This window comes from Amblyomma maculatum, chromosome 11 (genome assembly GCF_055883805.1).
Source record: "Amblyomma maculatum isolate TAMU_Amacu chromosome 11, ASM5588380v1, whole genome shotgun sequence".
Classification (NCBI taxonomy): Eukaryota; Metazoa; Arthropoda; class Arachnida; order Ixodida; family Ixodidae; genus Amblyomma; species Amblyomma maculatum.
This window is the reverse complement of record NC_139354.1, coordinates 20,118,467-20,139,982: the sequence shown is the minus strand read 5'-3', so window position 1 is coordinate 20,139,982 and position 21,516 is coordinate 20,118,467. Positions and strand designations below refer to the sequence as shown.

At 43.0% G+C, this 21,516-nt stretch overlaps 2 protein-coding genes across 7 annotated transcripts in view; both read left to right on the top strand.

The window, feature by feature from the left end:
- The window catches only part of LOC146173026 (NF-kappa-B inhibitor alpha-like), a 30,074-nt gene extending 22,949 nt beyond the window's left edge, over positions 1–7,125 (top strand). For both annotated transcript variants that reach the window (XM_084585618.1, XM_084585617.1), the window contains exon 8: positions 333–7,125. In XM_084585618.1, coding sequence (XP_084441744.1) covers positions 333–419 — 87 coding nt within the window. In that variant the 3' untranslated portion in view covers positions 420–7,125. The remainder of the gene's footprint in view (positions 1–332) is intronic.
- A 2,754-nt stretch (positions 7,126–9,879) lies between these two features.
- The window catches only part of LOC146173025 (uncharacterized), a 45,470-nt gene continuing 33,833 nt past the window's right edge, over positions 9,880–21,516 (top strand). For 2 of the 5 annotated variants that reach the window (XM_084583617.1, XM_084583621.1), the window contains exons 1-4: positions 9,881–10,286; positions 11,968–12,086; positions 14,499–14,600; positions 18,207–18,461. In XM_084583617.1, coding sequence (XP_084439743.1) covers positions 11,988–12,086; positions 14,499–14,600; positions 18,207–18,461 — 456 coding nt within the window. In that variant the 5' untranslated portion in view covers positions 9,881–10,286; positions 11,968–11,987. Of the gene's footprint in view, positions 10,287–10,326; positions 10,421–10,629; positions 11,061–11,967; positions 12,087–14,498; positions 14,601–18,206; positions 18,462–21,516 lie in introns of those variants that run through there. The other 3 variants (XM_084583620.1, XM_084583619.1, XM_084583618.1) reach the window with 3 other exon arrangements.

Below are 21,516 nucleotides of genomic sequence, written 5' to 3'. Positions count from 1 at the left end.
CAGCTACAAGATCCAGTGCCTCGATAAAGAATTTACAATATTAAAAGTTTTCAAGCACTGCTGTTTGCTTCAGCACCTGAATCTAACACCTCATTGTTCGCTTCGATACTGGAAATGTTTGTTTATTCGTGCAACCCTAATATTAGGGCAGTTCGAGCCTGAATTGAATGCTGCATTATTTGCTTTGATTTTCGAAACAGCAGAATATTTGCGCGACCCTAACGTGAGGCCAGTTTTTATGAATCAGCACCTTGTCGATGCTTTGGTTGTTGCTGCAGTGTAAGCTAGCCTTTGTTCAGCAGGGCCCTAATGTGGTGTTGAACTTTTTGCAGGATGACGAAGAGGTGGAGCAAGCTGTGGCCAATGCCATCGACAGTAGGATGGGCAATTTGAGAGTGAACGACATCAGCGGATCATAGCAGAGTCCAAGATCATCTCCCCATTTTGTGTTCGAGGACATTCCCTACTTCATCTCAACACCCTCATCATCTTGAGTCATCATTGGTCTTTCTTCATCTGCCACCGTACTATTTGCAGAGTCGGCATCGTTACTGGCTGCCATCGGGAAGTCAGTCTACAGTAATTGGTCCAACCTTGTTTTCTTCTTGTTGTCTTTTTTTTTTTTTCTATTGTATCCGCTGCATGTCATTAGCGGTTTTGATGATCTTTGTGTTGCTGTGGCATTGAGACATCGCTGTTGGAGAATTTCAACAAGCTGTTAAGCCTTGGGTATTGTGGTTATGCGTTATATCCTAGTTGAATGTTAACAGCGTTGTTCTGGTGCATGAAGCAAAATACTGGTGGCATTGTTCTATCTTTAGGCTACGTTGTTTGAACAGCTTTAAACTGTAGAAGTGTGTAGTTTTTGCAGATACCTGATAAAGTTCTCCTCCGTGCAACGTGTGCATTTGTCTTGTGTAGTATACGAACGCAGAGCGTAATTATTCCTTTTTTTTTTTTTTTTTTATAGGCTAGATTTACTGATCTTTCCAGTTAAACTGATGCAATGTGAATGTGTTTGCATAAGTGGCTGAAAGACCATTGCTTTTTTATGTCACTCATTGAAAGTTGGTACGAAGTGTTATTTATTACTTTTGTGTCATTAAAACCAAGACTATTTGGTTGCGTTTCAGTCATTCTTCTCTCATCCACGTTGTAGTGGACCATCTGTGTGTGTGAGCAAGAGTTTGCAAGAAGTTGGTGACATGATAGCTTCCTCTTGGTATGAAAGTATCCTGTAGCGTTAACGAAAACATTTTTTCTTCATATATTTGATCTAGACCTTCTCGCACTGAAGCTAAAACCACAGTTCGAAATGTAACTTATAGAAGCGAAAAAACTGCTCCATAGGGGCACTGATGGTGAGAGATCTGTGCGGAAGTCTTGGGAAGGATTGAAGCCTCCCATTTATAAATTATACATAACTGAGTCCGTGCCACTAAAACTGGCTTAGCGATGGTCACGGACATGCTGTTGTGCTCATTAGGGTGACGCTGCAGTTCAACCTCTGGAAATTAACCACTGATTAAATTTGGCTTGCCACAATAGCTTGGTGGCTTCTGCATTGAACTACTTAGCTCAAGGTAACACACATTCACTAGAGGTGAAAAGCTAAAACACTTGTGTGCTATGCGATGTCGGCGCATGTTGAACCCCGGATAAGCGAAATTAATCCAGAGCTCTCACCGCACGGCATCTCTCATGGCTCATATGCAGCTGTAGGACTCAACTTTGCATAGCATACCACATGGGAGTTTGTCTAGGAACCACACTAACTCCTTCAGTGCCCTTCAAGGGTTTGTTCAAAAGCTGAACAATTTGGTAACAAACAAAAGCCGCCTGGAAATAAAACTGTATAAAAATTATGGGAGCACTTGAAGGATAAAGCCGCGCTTCAACCAAGCCAGTATGAACATGGCTGCATGGTCTAGGGGTAACGTGTATGGAAGGGTCTTGGCAAGCCGATTCTGTCGTCGCCCTCTCATGTGAAAGGAGAGACCATCGTTGGCGTCTCCTGCCATACGTAAACCTGGTCAATTGTCAGCACCGTGCCAGGGATTTTTCTCTGTGCGCAGACTTGAACAGGGCCTTTCACGTTAAAATATGGCAGTGCAGTCACTCACTCCCTTCCTTTAAAATGCAGGCGACCTTAGCCTTTCCTCCCTCGATTGTTGATCCAGTCATGTGCGCTCTACATTGTTTATAGAGCTAGCTATTAAAGGTATGAAATACTGTCGGTAAACTTGTTTCTCAGCTGTGTAGTGTGTTGAATTCTGGTTTGGCGTGTGGTTTGTCACTGTGAACTGACTTCCACTTTCTCATTTCATGTGCACTCCATTAAAGGTAGGTGTGTTTGTGATGTATGATTGAACTGTTTTAAGATCTCTGTAATGCTTCTTTTTTTTTTGATAATGTGTGTGGGTGTCCACAAATGTGAAAGTGTGAAATGTGGGGCATCTGAAGCATCAGTCAACCTTGGACAGTTTAGTGGCAAGCGTGGTGGCATTAGCGTGATGCCTCCAGTCCACTGTTCTTTGCACCCTGAAAAATGAAGGCTTCTGCCACCAGCCCTGATCTTGCTTCATCGCAACTCTCACTACTGTACAGGCTTTGTATTGTTTCTAAGAGTGCTGCACATAGTGTGTTGCATTGTCTTCGGAATACTTTTCTTGCGTGCTGGAACAAAACTGCTGGCTCCAGCAAAGTACCCATCTCTATGTCCTACAAAGACTATCTGTGTGCAAAGTTATGATTCACTAACGATACTCGGGATGGTCAAAATTAACCTAGATCACTCCACAGTGGCGTCATTTGGGCCACATGCAACTCTGAGACATTCAACTTCACCTACTGACAGTGTCACACTACTATAAAACAGATTCGTAGGTTGCTTGCTTTGGCTACAGTTTGCACTTGTGATAGTATTGGGGTTCTGCAGCAAGGTTAGGTTCATCAGGCTTAACAAAATTACCTAGGCATTCAGATAACTACAAAGAACCGAACCATATGAACATTTGAAGATGACACCTCTTAGCATGGCGACATTACACTTCCTTACTATGCTTTGCATCATCGATATTATGACATCGTGTACTTTGCTGTGTGTCTTTGCTGTTATGATTCCTGCTACGCACACTACATAGTGTTTCATGTTTTAAAAAAAAAAATTTGATGAAGCACTGGCCTTGAGCAGGGGCTTGTACTATCTGCGAGCTGTTAAAGTTTGTGCCGCTGCTGTAATATAATAGCCTGTAAAATATAACTGCCTCCTTTTCTGTACTCTGAGCGTGTTGCACTGCTGTTTGTGGGTATGAATGTTGTGTCTGTTTTGTTTTCTATCATTTTACTGAGGGTAGCTGCTCTGATAAGTTTGAATTTTTCATATTCGAAGCAGCACGTCCTTATTGGCTAGTTGTATGGTGTGTGTTATTTTTTTAACGCATTGGAAGAAAGATTTGAAAATTGCAATATTTAAATTTGTATGAAAGCATACTGCTAATATTTTTGTGCACTTTGTGCAATGTGTATATATATATATATTTTTTTTCTGAACCGTTATTGCAACCACGAATGCTTTTTTTCTTTCTGCCTTGGGAACGCCAGATCACCTAACGATGTTATTGAAATTGGTCTTTTCAAATATTTGTGCTGAGCAGTTTATTGTATCTTATTAGTAGTGCCCTTAGAGAAGAATCAAGTGTAATGGGGAGTGCCTGTACTGCATCTTTTTTTTGTGTGTGTGCTTGTGCGAATGTGACATCTGTGTTTGTTTGTTTTTTCTTTTCTTTTCGAGAAGAGTGTGGGGGAACGTGAGAAAATTTTCTGCGCCACACTTCTTTTGAAGACAGAACGACACTGCCTGGAATTCCTGAAAAAAGGAACATCGCTAAAAAAATACCGAATCAACTCTTGCCAGTTGAGGATATAACCAGCAGCGACTGCCGAGAAGCAAAATGTACATAGTTCGTCTTGGGCGACGAAACCGATTTTAATGCAGAGTTAATGAAATCTATTTGCCGGCAACAAGCTGGTGCCACTTTTGAAGAGGGAACAGTCGACCTTCACTTCAGTCAGGGTGTGCCTGTGTGGAGCATTTTGCAAGGAGTGCTGCTACCGGCATCTCCTTGCATAAATCGGGAGTTTTTTCCCAAATGACACCCGAAGGGGCGTCATTGTAGCTTGATTGGGTAGTTAACTTCAGTGTCATTTGGTGTGTAGCTTTAATGAGGTCTAACCTGTATGACATGTCAGTGGTTGCTAACCATGCTGGGTAGTAACTCTTTTTTTGCTTGTCAATATTTAAACTGCTTTACGTAACCTTTAATGCCTAAAAATAGCTTGCCTGAGTGCTCAGTGTAATCTTAGACTAGCACTAGTAATTTTGCCTTCCCGATGGAAATGTTTTATGCGTATTCAGGGTTACACACCACATGGTGTTATATTAAACCTGGACATGTCTCACTTGAAGGTGATCTAATTTGAGGAAACAGGTCTAATGTGTCCATTTATAAGGACATTGTGTTTGCATATCCCCCCGACTAGTGAAGGACGACTGTTCCATAAGAAAAAGAAAAAAAAAATCGAGACAAACTCGCTGCATCTGAAAAAGTGCACGAGGGTCTTCGAGAAAAAAAAAAAGATAAAAGTGTGCAAAAAAAGAAGTTTATATTCTATACATAAGATGTGTTTTAAGAAAGAGAAAAAAAAATGTTGACTGTAAAGCATGCATCTACAATTTTTTTGTATGTTCGGTGAACTTGGGAAAATGGTGTTGAGCTTTTGATGTTAAAGTTGGTTTCACTGGCCAGGTTAATGCCAAGTGGAATTCAGTGTGGTGTACAAAGTTGTGCAAAGAAAGTTTTTTTTTTCTTTTTTTTTATTACTTCGGTGCCTGTATTCTTGATAGCACTTGTGATGAATCACACAGCAACCCTTGTACTTTCAAGATCCTGTTCTGGCGGGGAAAAAAATGTATCGTTAATGGATAGGCCAGCAAGTAAAGGTGTCAGCACTGAACATCTGCCGTTTATTGTAAAATTAAGTTTCTGCAAAGGCAATGTTTTCTCTATTAGCAAGTTATGACATGCAACTGCGCCCCTTTGCACGAGGCACCTATGAATTGTTGACAAACTTCGTTACTCTCATTCATATAACGTGAAAACGTCTTAAAGTAAATTTGAATTTGTCTGGTTCGAACGGCTTGTGCCTTGGCTTTTACACTGATTGTAGATTGGCTTCCCCTAATTTTAACCAATTTTTGGCCTCGTCCTAGTTTTGGATTATTGAGAGGTGACTGTGTGAATCTTCTGCCTCTTTACTTTGTCTCCTAATCTTTAAGTTAAATGCTTTGCCTTTTAATTAATCTCCAAAATTTGATAAAGCCAGTTCATCAATCTAGAGCCGTGGACAAGTTTTTACTTCTGTGGCTTTTTGGTGTACTAGTACCTGTGTGCGCTTGATTTCGTCACAGTTGTGCTATTCTGTGCACTTTTCATGTTGGTGCTCGAAGTGGCGTGTGGCTGTCATCCTGCTGTAGTCTGAGACCGGATCAGTGTAGTTAACCCAACTTTATTAGATTGTTTTCCTTTTATCCCCTGCATAGCAGTTTTCTTTTTCTTTTCTTTTTTAATATTGTATGTAGCCCACGTGATGTTGATCATTGTTACTGATTGCTTATTGGCATGTCTAAATTTTGTGCAAAGTTGTCAGTGCACAAGATGGTCATGCAGAAATACACTATTGCAACATTCGGGCATGCTTTTTTTTTTCTCTCTTTTTTCTTGACGTGTTATACAGTTGTTCTGTTATTTTATGGTGGACTTGTACCAACACTTGGAAAATCGTTTGCTCCCATCACATGCCCTTGGTGTGAGCAGGGCATGTCGTTCACCAGCGATGACGGAATTGACAGCGCAGTGCAGTAGCTTGTTAGTAGTGTTTAAACACTGGTGTCATGGCCGTGATGGCTTTTACAACTGTCTTTAATATGACCCATTGTTCTGAAATGGTAGCCAGAACCGTTGACCGCACATCTGGTGTTGCAAGGCAAAGATACACATTTGCATAAAGCTTCTTGAGCTAGCATTACGCTCAGTGAAATGTTCTCTTTGACTAAAAGTAAATTATTGATCGACGCTACTCGGCTTTAACCTGCAGCCACAGAACAAAATTTGGGGGTCGTGGAAATAGAGATGGGAATTGATGTCCAAAGTTTGTCCACAAGAGAAGTGCCACGGTTGTTTTCTCGTGGTCGTACAAAAGAACTTGTTATCCGCACGTCATGAATGATGTCTGTGCGTCACGTCACTCGCTTTGTAAATATGCCTGGGCTCCGTGTGCATCGGCAATCTCACGTGTGTGCATGCGTTTGTCTCATTCTGATAGACCTTGTCATGTTGTGAAAGAAAAAAAATTAAATTGGTCACTCTTAAATTGTTCAAATTTCTCTTGCTGCGTGCATTGTTGTGAAAGCTTATTGGAATGCCTGTATGAAAGGGAAGCAAAAGTAATGTGTCATTTTGCATGGAGGTTTGTGAAGCATTGAAACATCTTAAAACCAGGTTTCTTTTTCAATTTTTTTTCTGTCCAAGGCTGAAAGATTCCAGTCGAGGTATTCTTATGTTTTTGGTATAGTATGGTGCAGTGATTTTGTTTGCTCCTGATTGAAAAACGTCACTCAAGTTGTACGCTGTGTCGCCACTCGCAAAGTGGTGTCGCAGGTTGCTTATTGTGTGTCCGTTGGACATAGTCATTTCAGCATTTTTACATATATGTGTTCAAGTTAAAAGTCGTTGGGAGTGCAGAATGATACTAAAGAGTCAACACAAAACTGAAGATCGTACAAAAGTTGTCTTGTGCGGTACCTGAGCTAGCTTTTAGGGTGTATTTAAATGAAGTTGGCATATATGACTGTGTTACAGAGAAACAAAGATGCTTATGAGAATTTTGTACATAATGAAAACAGCCGCTTTTTTTTTCCTTTGTGTTTATATATGTATATGTAGCGTTGGTATGGTGTCTAGTTTGTTTTAAGAGATTAGCATGTAGCCCAGCACCTGTGAATCTACTTTGAGAGATGTAAACCGTGCATGATTTGCGGCTTTCATTAAACCAGTTTTTGCTGAAGGAGTTCGTTTGTCTTTCTTTCGTCTTGTGTAGTGTCATTATGCTGCATTTTGTGGCACGTTTTACTTGTGAACGTGAAAGGGTAGAATATGCTTCCAAGCCGACGATCGCACTGCAATTAACGCTGGAGAAGCAAACATATTTCCTACCCTCGAATTGCTCAGATATTGCACCTGTCATGCTAATTTCATTGTCATAATTTTGCCCCCAAATCTGGGTAATAGAATTTTAAATGTTATTTTCGAAGTGTTATAATAGTAATAGAATTAGGGGTTGTGCAAATAGTACTTTTTTCAAACAATTGAATGTGAATAGTGCAATCTTGTTATCTAATTGAATATGAATAATGTAGTACTAAAAACAATCTAATGTGAAAGCACCGAATCGTATACAAGCCGAATATTTGGCAACTTCTGTTCATACCATTTGTGCACTGATTACAAACATGAAAAAGTATCTGAAATTAAATTTTATACGCAATGCTGTTTGATATATAGTTCACCCCTATCACGTCCTGGAGCATCAATGGACAAGAAGTGGAAGCTGTGACAGATTTTCTGTTCTTGGGCTCCAAGATTACCTCGGAAGGAGACTGCAGCCATGAAATTAGGAGACGCCTGCTTCTGGGAAAGAGAGCAATGGTTAGCCTTGACCGCCTAGTAAAGAACAGAGATTAGTCTGCCAACCAAGATCCGTATAACTCGTGCTATGGTCTTTCCAGTTGTGATGTATGGATGCGAGAGTTGGACTGTGAAAAAGGCTGACTGCCGAAGAATTGGCACGTTTGAATTGTGGTGCTGGCGAAGACTCTTGAGAGTTCCTTGGACTGCCAGAAGATCAAATCAGTCGATATTGTCGACCATAAACCCTGACTGCTCATTGGAGGGTCAAATTCTGAAGTTAAAGCTCGGCTACTTTGGTCAGCTGATGAGAAGAGAGGAGTCGCTGGAGAAAGATTTGATGTTGGGAAAGGTTGAGGGTCGCCGGAGAAGGGGTAGGCAGCGAACGCGATGGTTAGATGGCATTCTCGAGGCACTGCAGATGAAGTTATGTGATGTTAGGAAGATAGAGACCGGAAAGCGTGGCGTGACATGGTCCATAGGGTCACGAAGAGTCGGACACGACTGAACTACTAACTATATAGTTCACAGCTGCGTTGACCTTGACTACAAGTAAAAATAAAAAAGAAACGGTGCCCTGATCAGTAATCAGAAGAAATTGTGTTCAGTAAAGTCTAGTAGAGTTGGCACGGATTGATAAAATTACTAGATGCAGCTTGGCTAGATACACAGCTGGTACAGCCTGACATGTCTAGAACCCGCTACTAGAAATAGATCGCTGTCAACATGGCGTCAGTCAAATAACATCACATCAACTAAATGATGGATAAGAGTAGCCATCAAAAATGTTTGAACTGCTTGACTGGATTAAGGCACCAGCACTGCTGGGAAATGCCACAGAAAATGTAGATACAAGCCTAGAATACCATGCGGTTATTACTTAAGCAGTTCTAGGAATGAACCATTTGTAAAGATAAAATTTGATATCATAAAAGGTTAAATATATAAGTAGTGCAGAACCACTGAAACAAAGCGCATAAACATTTTAACGCCACTTCTCGGCATGTTTTCATACGAATGGACCGCGTCGCGGCCACGCCGAAATCTAAGCTCCCTAACACGGTTATCTCTGCTGCTCGCGTAGGTTCGGCAGTAAGCTGCACGTGCTCGGAGCTGACGCTGCCAGTTATTCGAAAAGTATTCGAAAGCTATTCAACATTTTACGAAGATATCCGAACAGTTTCGAATCATTTTCAATTTCCACTATGTGATTCGTTTAACGAATCGAATATCAGATTATTCGATTTGATGTTCGAAATTTCGAATTTTCGCGCAGCCCTGCACAGAATAAACAATAAAAAAAAATGAATTTAAATTTCGAATACGAATTGAATATGTCCGTTGTTATATTCGTAGTCGAAAAAGTGATAATCAGCATGTTCGAATATTCGAGAATTTCCGAAGAAACCTAAAATGTTCTAATTCACCTCAGATCCCCGCACTGCGTGCTTCACCGCAATGCTTGATTGTGTAGACTGTGCAGTGAAGCATCCTCAAAACGCGACGGGGCCGTTTTGTGAAGATGGCCTTCCCGACAGTGTGTGCAAAGCGAAGCACTTGACGATACCGCGAAAAAAAACCGTTCTCTCTTGTGTTTCATCAAAAAATGCAGACAGCCCTCCTGCAGGTGTTCATCAAATAAATTTACTGCGTACAATGGTTTTCGGCAGTTTTTTAAGGGCAGTTCGATAATTAGAGCTTTCGGTTAGTTAATTAGGACATTTTTTTTCTGGTGCCTTGCAGGCCGAATTAATGAGAGTTTACTGTATTCAGCAGCAATATGACAGCTCCACCCAATTTACAGCAGTTTGTGCAGTTGTGTTCACCAGATTTACCGCCGTTCCGCGGATAGAAAATTCATGGTTTCAAACTTTCCGCGTCTCTACTGCCAATGTCTTTCATTGATTAAAAATTATAAAATTCTAAAATCATATTTTAGTTTCTGAAAAATATTGAAAAAAAACTATTTTAGGGTAAAAATTTGGAAATTTTTTTTGGCAAATGTAATCTATCTTCAGTAGTCACGTGAATTATATTTCCGGGACGGCTGTATCTGCCGTATGTGAAAGGCGGGCCTATGTGAAATGGATTTCTTGTACCTTGGGCTATTGTTGTCCTCGCGTGTGACGCTCATCCGTGGTCACCTGTGTTTTTCCTTTAGCTTGAGAACAGTGAAAAATTCGACACAAAATATATATGCAGTTTCGGTACCGTGAACTAGAATTTTAGTTCACTGTAGTTTCGGTTTCGCTGGTTTTTGAAATCGCCATGTTTAAAGGTCACATGAACAAATAAGCATGGCGCCGCCCATGTAGCCGTCCTCGAAGCGAAAGAAGACCACGTAGCCAGTTTCTTTAGTGTTACCAATTGAAATAAAGTAAGCTATTTTGCTTATTCACGAGTGATCGCGAAGTAAAGCCTTGGGTGTGGTTGTTTTGGCGATGCTGAGGACATGATAAAAGGAGGCTGACCCTACCTGATAGAGCGGAGGAGTGGCCTGAGTGACACGCAAACAGATGTTCTCCCACGATTCAGAATCAGGTACGACTGGGTCTATTTTCTTTCTTGTTATTTGACGGTTAGCTCTGACTTGATTGCGATGTGATGAGCAACGACTGCTGCGCGGTGTCAGTTCCTTGTCTGACGTGGCTGCAGTAACCTTGGCGTTCAATTCTGTCTGTATCCGAGCTATTAGCGGAACTTCACAAGTGGGAAGTTCCGCTTTAGTTCCTCTGCTTAGATCTTACGGTATTGGGTCGAGCGTTGATGACCTGTTACCCCCTATTCTGTACTCCAGTCGGGCACTGCATTTGTTGGCATGGATATTTTTTTTTTTTTTTTTTTTTTTTGTCTGCTACGTTCTGTCACTTGATCAGCAGCCAGTGAAAACGAAAGCAATGTCTAATTTGTTCTGATTAATCCTGTGGTACTTTTTCGCACACACGAGTTCGAGATTCGAGGTATAGACCGACACTTTGGATTTCAATAATGTTTGATAATATATGGAGAGCCCGATAAGGATACCGAAATTTGGCATCACTTTGCAAGGAGTGTCCGATATGAACGCATGTTGCCGTCAATGGTTTTTGAAATTCATCATCTGGGGTCATTCCTCCCTCAGAAAAGCGTTAGTGAGCCGCTGATGTGCTTTATGCTACGCGGCTTAGTCTGAACTTTCTGTAGTGCAATTTGAAGTTATTGCAACATACAGATAACACAGGAGAGCAGTGGGGCTACATTGTGTTGACGAAAGTCGAACAGCCATTTTTTTCCTCCAAATGAAAAGAGACATCCGAAAGATCTACCTTAATATACGTGCGTATGGCTTTTGTACATTCGGATGCACTTTGATCGCTTTACTATGGTGTCTTCACGCTTTGCCATCATTAGACTGGTGTAATTTACCCATGTTGTGTGCGGGAGCCATTAGATACTGTGAAATTCTGTTCAGGTTTTATTTATGCCATCAGGCAAAGCACATTACATTCAACAAAGTATGATGTTTAACAATCCACAGCGAATTTGACAAGTGTTTATACGCTTACTATCATTACTAGACATCTCGCTGCAGTTTTGAACTGCGAGACCACTTTCTGTCTACTGCAAACCTATGCGCTGTTGTCCCCCTCTTGATGAATAAACTGTTTGGTGCATGGTAGCCATAGTATGGTAGCCATAGTATGGTAGCCATAGTATGGTAGCCATAGTTGTTTATGCACCATAAAACTTCATATAACTAACTAAACAACTGAAAGTTTACCACATTCACCACATATCTATATGCCCAGACTATGTAATTATACACAAGTGTCTTATTTGCTTGTACCATACCTGAGCTGGGATTCTGCTATGCGGTGAATTTCTAAATATTATGTTATGGCGGATGTGATGAACCATATGAAGAAAGCATGTGCATTGTTTTTTAGCCGGTTAGCATAATTCTGGTATAATAGGAGTACCTGGTGAGTCTTTCAGTTCCTTGATTACTACCGTGAAAAATTTCAATCACTGCTTGTAACCATAGGCTTTGGTCAGCTTGTGAAGGGTCAGAAACACTTAATTAGCTTGCAAAGAACCATAAGCTAGGTGATTTAAACGTAGGTATGAGCCATGTTGCAATAATGCTAAATTTCAACAATCTTTTAACAGCCATACAAAAGGAATTGTTAATGGATACAGCGAGTCTGATTGGGGTGACAAATTACTTTCTCCTTGCCTCCAGTGTGACTTTTGCATTCTGCAATGGATGATCCTGACCATAAGGACCTGCTTATCCAGCAGCTCAAGGACATTGTGAGGTCCAATGAAGAAATCCTCAAGAAGAAAGAGAAGCAGCTAGAGGTATGTTTCTTTTCAATTTAATTTGGCCTGAAGGCAGCATTGGCAGCAGAAAGAACTTGGCCAGTGACTGTCTCGGCACCTACATGCCTGTCTAGGAAATCTCGGCAAGGGGCGGAGAGAACCGAAGAAAACTCTTTTCTGGAGGGTCGTGTCTGCTGCTACACTTTGCTAGGCTTGTGTCACAACGGGATGTGTATTATATATATGCATATATTTGGTATGCACCGCATACAATATACGTTGAAAAATAAATCTGCACCAACCAAAAGACAAATGGTATGACTTGCTCAGTTCCTACATGGTAGTGAAACATCGGCCTGTTTGTTTGTTGGGCGGTACCATAATATTTTCCATCGTGCGCCATCCCAAGCTGACAGGCTTCCGCCAAAAGTGGTTTCACTTAATAGATACCATGTGCAAAACTGACAGCCTGCCAGTAAGTGATTTGATTGGAAAAAAGAAAGTGTATTTGAAGGCTGTTCAGAGCCAGTACAAGTACATTTGCTGGAATACGGTAGCTGTTTCCAGCACAGAGTGCAATCTGATGAACTTAATTGAGAGAGAAAAAAGGTTCCAGCAGATCATTCAGCTCAGAAAATGACGCTGATGGTGATGATACAGTATGTGATATAATGTGGTAGTCCATCATGTGCACAACATATGTTGACTTCTGTCTGCAGTTGATGGCTAGAAGTGCCAAGAGTGCTGCAGCAAATCAGTTTTTCCTGCCACCCATAATTACATCTTCTGGTGCCAAGAGAATAACATGTAATAAGTAAGAAGCGCACTGATGAGGATACATCTGAGGGTATGTGCAAGGAGGAGCCGAATGCGTTGTTTTCATATGCTGTCACTTGGTGCTATGCATTCTGCCTTAGTTATAAACTGTGTGCCTTATTGCCTTCGAAACACATTTCGGGCAGCAAAAACTATGTTCCTGTATGCTGCAAAAGAGGAAGCAAGTTTTTATTCTAGGGGTAGCTTTTGCAGTTCATTGGTAACTGACCATGGCCAAAAACGAATGACGTTTTGGGAGCACTATATGGTTCCCTTGTTCACAATCCTTGTCCACAAGTATGAACAAGCTCCTCCCAAAATGTCATTCAGTTTTGGCCATGGTCAGTTACCAGTGAACTTCAACCATGATTCCCAAGCAGGTGGTATGCCATCAAACCATTGAGTACCAGGGTAGTTTTCACTTAGAAAGAAGAACCAGCATTTGAAGGACAGAATTGTTGGACATTTTACTGTTAAATGACCTAAGTTAAAAAGAGGATAGTAATAAGTGCACTGCCTTCAATATTAAAAGATATACTCACATAAAGTAATGTCAGTATGTCAATGATGACATTAATAGGACCGCTTACTGTTTCTTTGCTGCTATCCTGCATATTGTTGTGCATTATGTGAATGACTGTGTATATGAATTATTTGTGTTTGTGAGGTGATCTTGTAACGTGTGTGTTACTGTTGCTACACAGTTCGGTTTGGCATTTTCGAAATGGTGTCTATTTCTACCTATGCATCCCTCCAGACAAGAGGTCTCTATTTGGTTATCTTTTGAACCACTTTATCACCTTCCATTTGTCTGTATTTAAAGGTGATTACCTTTCAGGATGCTGTTGAAGTTGTTTTATCTGAGATCTTACAGGGCCAATTCATGGATGTTGCTAAGGAAATTGTATGCTTGATTGAATCCCTACATTGGTAGTTTAAGAGTGGACAGGTGTAATGCTCAACAACCTGATAAAGAAGTGACAATGCATGACGGCAGTGAAGTATTTAAAGTAGTTACCAAGTGCAGGCATTTCTACCAAGTAGTTACATTAGGTTATAGAAATAGGTTGGAGTGCAATCTGCAGGCATGTTGTAGTGGAAAATTGAAGCTTAGCAATTTACTGAGGAAGTATAATGAAACCTAACTAATTTATTTTGGCTGTACTCTAACACAGGGTAATAATTCGATGGCTAACGGAAAAGCCCGAAGCAAGACTGTGGGCAACACCATCAGTGATAGGAAGAGAAATTATATATGTCAGATAAAAATACAAAGACAGTTACGAAAGTCAAATCTGACGTGAACTTGCGTTAGGTTAAACTATGAGAAAAAAAAAATGTAATTATGGAAAGCACTCAGTGTCACAGAACAGATTCCTTTTACTGTGTGGCAGGAAGCAAAAACTTAGCTGCTGTTACCACAGTACTACGTTGTTAACTGGAAACTATCAGTGTGGGCTCTTTCTCTCCAGTAGACAAGATTAGGCTGAGTTAGGTTGAGCAGGACTCTGTGTTTGAGAAGTAAGCAAGGAAATCATATAGTCCGAACAGTTCTGAATGCGTCTTGAAATAAAATTTCGTTTATAGATTTTGCTTTCCTCGTGGTTTCTGATTCTCTTGCCTTCTTTCTCGCAGGAGAGTAATGCCAAATACCAGAAACTGAAGCTGCAGTCTAGAGCGAAAATAGCTCAGCTCACAAGCCAAGCCAAGGCCCAGCATGAAGCATCACCTGAAGGAGTGAGGAATCTCCTACATTTTGCGATTTTTGTCATGCGAGCTTTCTGTTTTCTTCAATAGATTTATTGTGTATTACAGTTAGAATAGTAGGCAAATTTGTAAATTGGGGGGCTTAATGCCCTGAAGTGTCACTTGGGCTATGAGGGATGTCATTGTTTGAGGGCTCTGGATTAATTTAGATTACTGGATGTTCTTCAATATGTGCTGGCATTGCATAGCCCACAGGTGCCCTTTGCATTTCTCCTTCATGACAATGGTTGAGCTTGGGTCCTCTACTTCAGTAGATGAGTGCCCTATTGACTGAGCCACCACAGCAAGCGACAATGAGGCATTTTTTTTCTCGCTAGTAGTTTATTTAGGAATAAGTGTGGGTTTTGCCTTTTCTTTTTTAGTTTATAGGTCTTGCAGATTTTGACAGAATACTGTGTTCTTAATGGTAACACGCTTGTACAGAAAGTAACTGGGAACTGTGAACGGCTACCAAAGCAACGACCAATAATAGTGGGAAAAATATTCGGCTCAACTGTCACATGCATCTCTAGTGAGATCCTTCAATGGCAAAAATATTTTCTGTAGCTTTCACATACGTGACTAGCGAGACCCTTCACTGGTGAAAAGCATTCTGCCTATGTTTCACATGCATCGCAAGTGGTGTCCTTCAGTGATTAGCCCATTTACACTAAAATGTGACTCATGACAGTGTAACAGTTCCTCAGTTGACAGAGTGTCAAGCGGCAAATGGTCGTTCAAGTGCAGGCACTTTAGAAATATGCATGCCAGAGTACATTCATTTGCATCCCCATTAACACTTATAAAAAACCCATTACTGACAAGTGGCACGACTATAGTCAGAAAGAGAACGTGCTTTCGCTTCTTCACAGATTTTAGATGTGCCTGTCGCTTTCCAACGGTTCAGTCTCGTCTAGAGCTCCAACTGTTTTCTGCGCTAGGTGTCTGCGCAAAGGCATGCAAAGGCATGAAACAGCCGATCAGTTTCATGCTCTCAAACTCACAAGCGTAACCACGTCACTGTGCGCTGTATTTATGCGATCATATGTGATCACACCACCACCCGACTGCAAAGCGCCCACCATGGCCCCCTGCTTTTGCCTCCTTGTGCCACAGTAGCAGCTGGACTGGCTGTGCAAATGCTGTCGCTATCCTAAATGGCGGTGCAGCTATCAATGCAGCCTACAAAGTTAGATAATTATCAGCATTTCCTCTTTAACGAGGTGGTCAAAAGTTTCTTGGTGGTGTTTCTTACCTTTTAGGAAGCATTCTGAGGCATTTTAGACCCAAGCCTCTGTTTAACAGGCTTTCAGGTGATCTGGGACATTGGGGCACTGTGATGCTTACGGTACGGAAGTACGACTAGTGAACAATTTACAATGTGCCCCGAGGTGCTTCTTACTTTAGAGGTAGCATTCTTAGGTGCTTTAGGCCCATCGTCATCTTCATCATCATCAGCCGGACTATACTCGCTGCATGGCGAAGGCCTCACCCATATTCCTCCAATTAACCCGGTCCTGCGCTAGCTGCATCTCCTTGACCCCCTTGAACTTCTTAGCCTCTTCCACCCACCTAACTTTCTGCTTCCCCCTGCTACACTTTCCTTCCCTTAGAATTAACAAAACTTTAGTGCTCTGACAATCAAAATTTTAAGACCGATTATTGGTTGCTCAAATGATGTTAGCTGTGCTCAAACAATTAGGTTGACAACCGATCTGCCACCAGTTTGTTACCCTTAGTAACCATCAGCTGTCCTCTCTTCGCGCTGCATGCCCTGCCCACGCCCATTTCCTCTTGATTTTCACTAAGATGTCGTCAAGTCAAGAAATAACTCGAGTTGACGACATATTCACTCATATTCAACCTGAAAAATCTCAGCGCACACCTAGACGAGGTTGACTGCTTCAGGATACCTGGCACATATCCTGGTCAGCGTCGCAAAAGGTATCGTAAAAAGTAATCATGTGAAGCAGGCCGCTGTTCTTCAGGTCCCATCTCAAAAGCAGAAGATTGCAGTAATTGGTATATTCATGGCTTATCTCACCGACTGGAAAGGTCGGAGAAAGGACAAATGGTTAAGGTTGTTTTTTCTGCCCCTGACAAGCTTAGAAGTTGTGCAGAATGGCAAAGAGAATGTGCAGAATCAGGCATGTACTGCATACCAGTTTCATGGAGAAAGTCGTACATCGGCCAGAGTGGCAACTGCGTAAACAATGCCTTTGTGAGCATCAAAGAAACGTGAAAGAGAAATGCAGAGGGTTTCTTGACGCGCGCTGTACGAAATGTGGGACTGAAAGCTGATTCTGCTGCTGCACCTTATTCTGGCTCTAGTTCAGATACAGACTCCGAACCCAGTCCTGGTCTTAGTGCTTAATAATCCTGCTTGCAACTCTATCATGAATTCACCATCATCGCGAGAAGCAGTTGCCAACTGATGCGCAAAATTATTGAGGCAGAGATTATTGCTAGTTTGCATGAAAACTGTGTATCGAAGCCGTCTGTATGTCTATCTCTGAAAAAATTGTTGTACTTGCGTCGTCACTGATAATGTGTTTGCCATGCCTGCATTATGCTTGGCCACTCTTCTCCGAAAGAATTGTCGTACTTGCGTCGTCACTGATAATGTGTTTGCCATGCCTGCATTATGCTTGGCCACTCTTCTCCGAAAGAATTGTCGTACTTGCGTCGTCACTGATAATGTGCTTGCCATGCCTGCATTATGCTTGGCCACTCTTCTCCAAAAGAATTGTTGTACTTGCGTCGTCACTGATAATGTGCTTGCCATGCCTGCATGATGCTTGGCCGCTCTTGAATTTATTTCACTGCTCCGTTGTTCCAAACTAAATGTGTTGCAAGTTAGTGCTCGTATGTTCACTATACTTCCTTCGTCCTCGTTAGGTGTCCAGTCTTTTCGGATCATGTACCGCCAACAAGTCCAAACCTCCACATTAGTCATGTTCACCATTCACCCATATTCACCATTTAAAATGCTTCCAAATAGCATGGGATGTTGTTGGTGCACTGTACAGTTTACAGTCCATCTGTCATTTATCCACAGCAAGCCATACTACAGAGTGCTTTTTTTTTTGGTGAGAGTTTTGGGATGGGGGCTGCAGCATATCAAGTATCGGCATCATTCTACAGCGGTGCTTGTCAGATCTGAGGAGCCGTTGCATCTTTGGTTTGTGGTGAAATTGCGATTGAGCATTTCTGCATAGCACTCCAGATATTTAGTTTCATCCGGTCAGGCGCAGGTCACTGGTACGAATTAGCCGGTCAAAGTTACGTTAGAAATTTGGGGACCACATAAATTCTTCGAACAATCCTGGATTTTGAATTAACCAAGTTTGAATTAATGAGTTCTAACTGTTATATTTGTGAAGGCAGAGCATTTAAGTAAATCTGAGTGCTTTGACAAATTCTCTAGTAAATTTACTCATGTAATGGCATTTGTGTTCATGTGGAGGGCAGAGTCTGCTCATGTTTACCGACATGAGCTTACTATGTTTAAGCGTACGTTACAGTAGTGTTCAACATGCTGCTTTTGAAAGCATGTGCTTGAACAGAATGTTAGAGTAACATGCGGCTTTTCTGCAGGAACAAGGTGAAGATGCATCAAAGCCCTCAAACCCACACCACGATTCAACTGCGGATGTGTCACGGGGTCGTGTCCGTGTCCTCAAACACCAACTGGACGAGGCCAAATCGCAGCTGCAGAAGAAAGAGAATGAGATGCAGGAGTTGCGCCAGTCATTTGAGTCGACTGTTGAGCGACTGGAGAAGCAACTGCTGCAACGAGACCAGGCGCTGATGGAGAGTGCAGAGGCATCTAGCGGCCAGGCAGCAAGACAGGTAGGTAATTACGGCACAGCAGCTTACTCCTCAGTACTGAGCATTTAGTTCAAAGCCTTTTTGTTTTTGAAGGCATTAGTTTAAATGTGCTGCTGCGGCTAGTCTGAGGTGATGTGAACAGTGTGACCAAAGTAATTTATAATATTGTAACAGTACGGAAGAAGATGAAGTTTAGAAGACAAGTGAAGGAGAAAGACGTTGAAAAAGGACTCTCGTGCCGGACGCGCGGCCGTTGACCAGCTGAGCTCCCTACCCTATCGTCTTGTAGTTCAGCGCTCCGACGTCTTACCCCCTTCGTAACAAATTGGTGGTCAGGTGCTGGGTACGACTACCCTCAAGACGCATCCTCAATCGCTGGAGCTTCGTCGGAGCCGTCGCCTCGCTGGTCTCCCACCCTTTTCAACAAGAATGCAGCAGACTACCGAGCAGCCCCGAACATCAACACGGGACCCTCTACCCTCGTCTCGCGATGCGCCGCCGACCACCACGAATGCGACGCTACCATTTCGCGAGCCTCGTTCCTTTTCGGCCAAGCAGGGGAAGATGTTGATGACTGGCTCACTCATTATGAACGTGTGAGCCGCTATAACCGCTGGGATTCAGTGGCTAAACTAGCCAATGTAGTCTTTTTTTTGACGCAAACCGCCTTGATGTGGTATGAGAACCACGAGGACTCCCTGACAACTTGGGAAAGCTTTGTCGAAGCCATCAAGGAATGTTTCGGTGACCTAGCTGCAAAGAAGAAACAGGCAGAGCAGACACTTGCTCAGAGGGCCCAGGCAGCCGGAGAAACCTGCACCACCTACATAGAGGCCATACTCAAGTTGCGCAAGACCGTCGACAGCAGGATGACTGAAGATGATAAGGTAGGCCATCTGCTCAAGGGCATTGCGGAAGATGTCTACCACTTCCTAATTGCCAAGGAAATCTTGAGTTCGGTCTCTGACGTTATCCGGCACTGCCGAACATTCGAGGCCCTAAAGACTCGCCGCATTACGCCGAAATTTGGACTGCTCGCAAATGTGACTACAGTGGCTAGCATTGAAGAGTCGCCATCTCAAAGCCTCCTGTGCGCCATCCGTGAAATTGTTCGAGATGAGATGTCACGACGTGAGCAGCTTGTCCGGCCCAATAGCTTCGGAGGGGACGTATATGCTCGTCCAACTTGTGGGGGTGCGTGCCCGCCGATGTCCGCGAATGTCACCGACTTTGTCTGCCGCGAAGACCTATACACTCCGCGACCAAGGCCTGAAGAGAATTTCCAACAATTCTCTTGCCATCAGCGTACAGATCCTTGCTCTTACTCCAGTCGTACATCGCGCCGACCGCCGGACAACTACATCGTTCCGGAACCACCATCCGGATATTCGTCGCGGCCTACCATGCAGGAACCAGCTGACACGCCACTTTTTCAGCGACCTCTTCCGGTGTGCTACCGGTGTGGTGCCGCGGGTTACATTTCCCGCTACTGTAATCGGCGCACATCGTTTCGGAATCCCCCGACGGCACCGAACCGACGTATCGTCCAGCCCTACATCGACAACTATCGGCCAGAACATCCTTCCCGGAGGGGCCGTTTTCAAAACGAAGGGCACCGCAGCCATTCGCCAGCGTCTTACCGTAGTGTGACACCACCTCCGTCATTTCGTGTGCGCCGCTCCCCGTCTCCACGGCGCCGATCTCCACCACCAACGCAGGAAAACTAGCCAGCGCGGCCAATGGAGGTGAGGTCGCTGGACAATGTGCGCTGCTACCTATTATTCCTCCGTCTGTGTTCATGTTAAAGAACAAGGTCAATGTGATTGTTGATGGTTTGCCAACGATGGCGTTGGTAGACACTGGTGCTACAGTTTCAGTAATGAGTTTAAATTTTAAGAACCTTTTGAAGAACAAAGTTATGTTTGTTTGGGACAAAACTTCAAATTTTTATGGAGTAAGTGGAGAGTTATTGTATCCGGTTGTGGTATGCAGCGTTAAAGTTTCCTTGGGGGGCACAGTGTTTCCGGCGGAGTTTGCAGTACTGCCCCGATCTACACATGACGTAATCTTGGGAATTGACTTCCTGCGTATGTGCGGCGCTACAGTTGACTGTCAAACGGGAGAGCTAAGTGTTAGTGGTTCTCTTCCTCGTGAACTTTTGGAAGAGACATCAAATTATGAAGACGTTTTGTGTGTGTGTGATGAAGTCGTCATACCGCCACATTCAGCAGTGTGTGTCCAGGTGTCCTGCTCCCATGCTATTAACGACTCTTTTGAGGCTACTGTGGCGCCTCTTAATTTACAGTGCGTAAAGAAAAATGCGTTAGTGCCGCATTATTTGGTTCGCGTGAAAGAGGGCCGTACCGGACTGTAGACTATAAATTGCTCATCGGAACCAGTTGTTTTTCCAGCGGGTTCCAAACTAGCTTCATGTAGCGCAACTCTCCCGAATTGTGTAGCTGTCGTTACTCCTTCCCTAGACAACCCCGCTACTAACTCACCTGCTGACGAAAAGCTTCTTCCGATGATCAGCGCATCGTTGAACACCTCACAACGACAGATATTGAAGAACCTCTTGTCCCAGCACCTATCCGTCTTTGATTTCACGCAGTCCAACGGCTCGCAACGTTTTCCGCTGTCGCGCGCACGCCACAGGATTGACACGGGATCTGCCCATCCGATCCGTCAAAAGCCGTACCGTGTGTCACCATCAGAGCGTAAGATCATCACCGAGCAAGTCCAAGACATGTTGAACAGGGGCGTAATACAGGAATCCTCCAGTCCTTGGGCTGCTCCCGTGATATTGGTGAAGAAAAAAGACAGAACATGGAGGTTCTGCATTGACTATCGTCGCCTCAACTCCATCACTAAAAAGGATGTGTATCCTCTACCACGCATCGACGATGCCATAGATTGCCTTTTTTCCGCGTCTTATTTCTCTTCAGTTGATTTGCGATCGGGTTATTGGCAGATTCCGATGGATCCTGCTGACAAGGAAAAAACTGCATTTGTTACCCCGGACGGCCTATTTGAATTTAACGTGATGCCCTTCGGCCTATGTAATGCGCCGGCCACA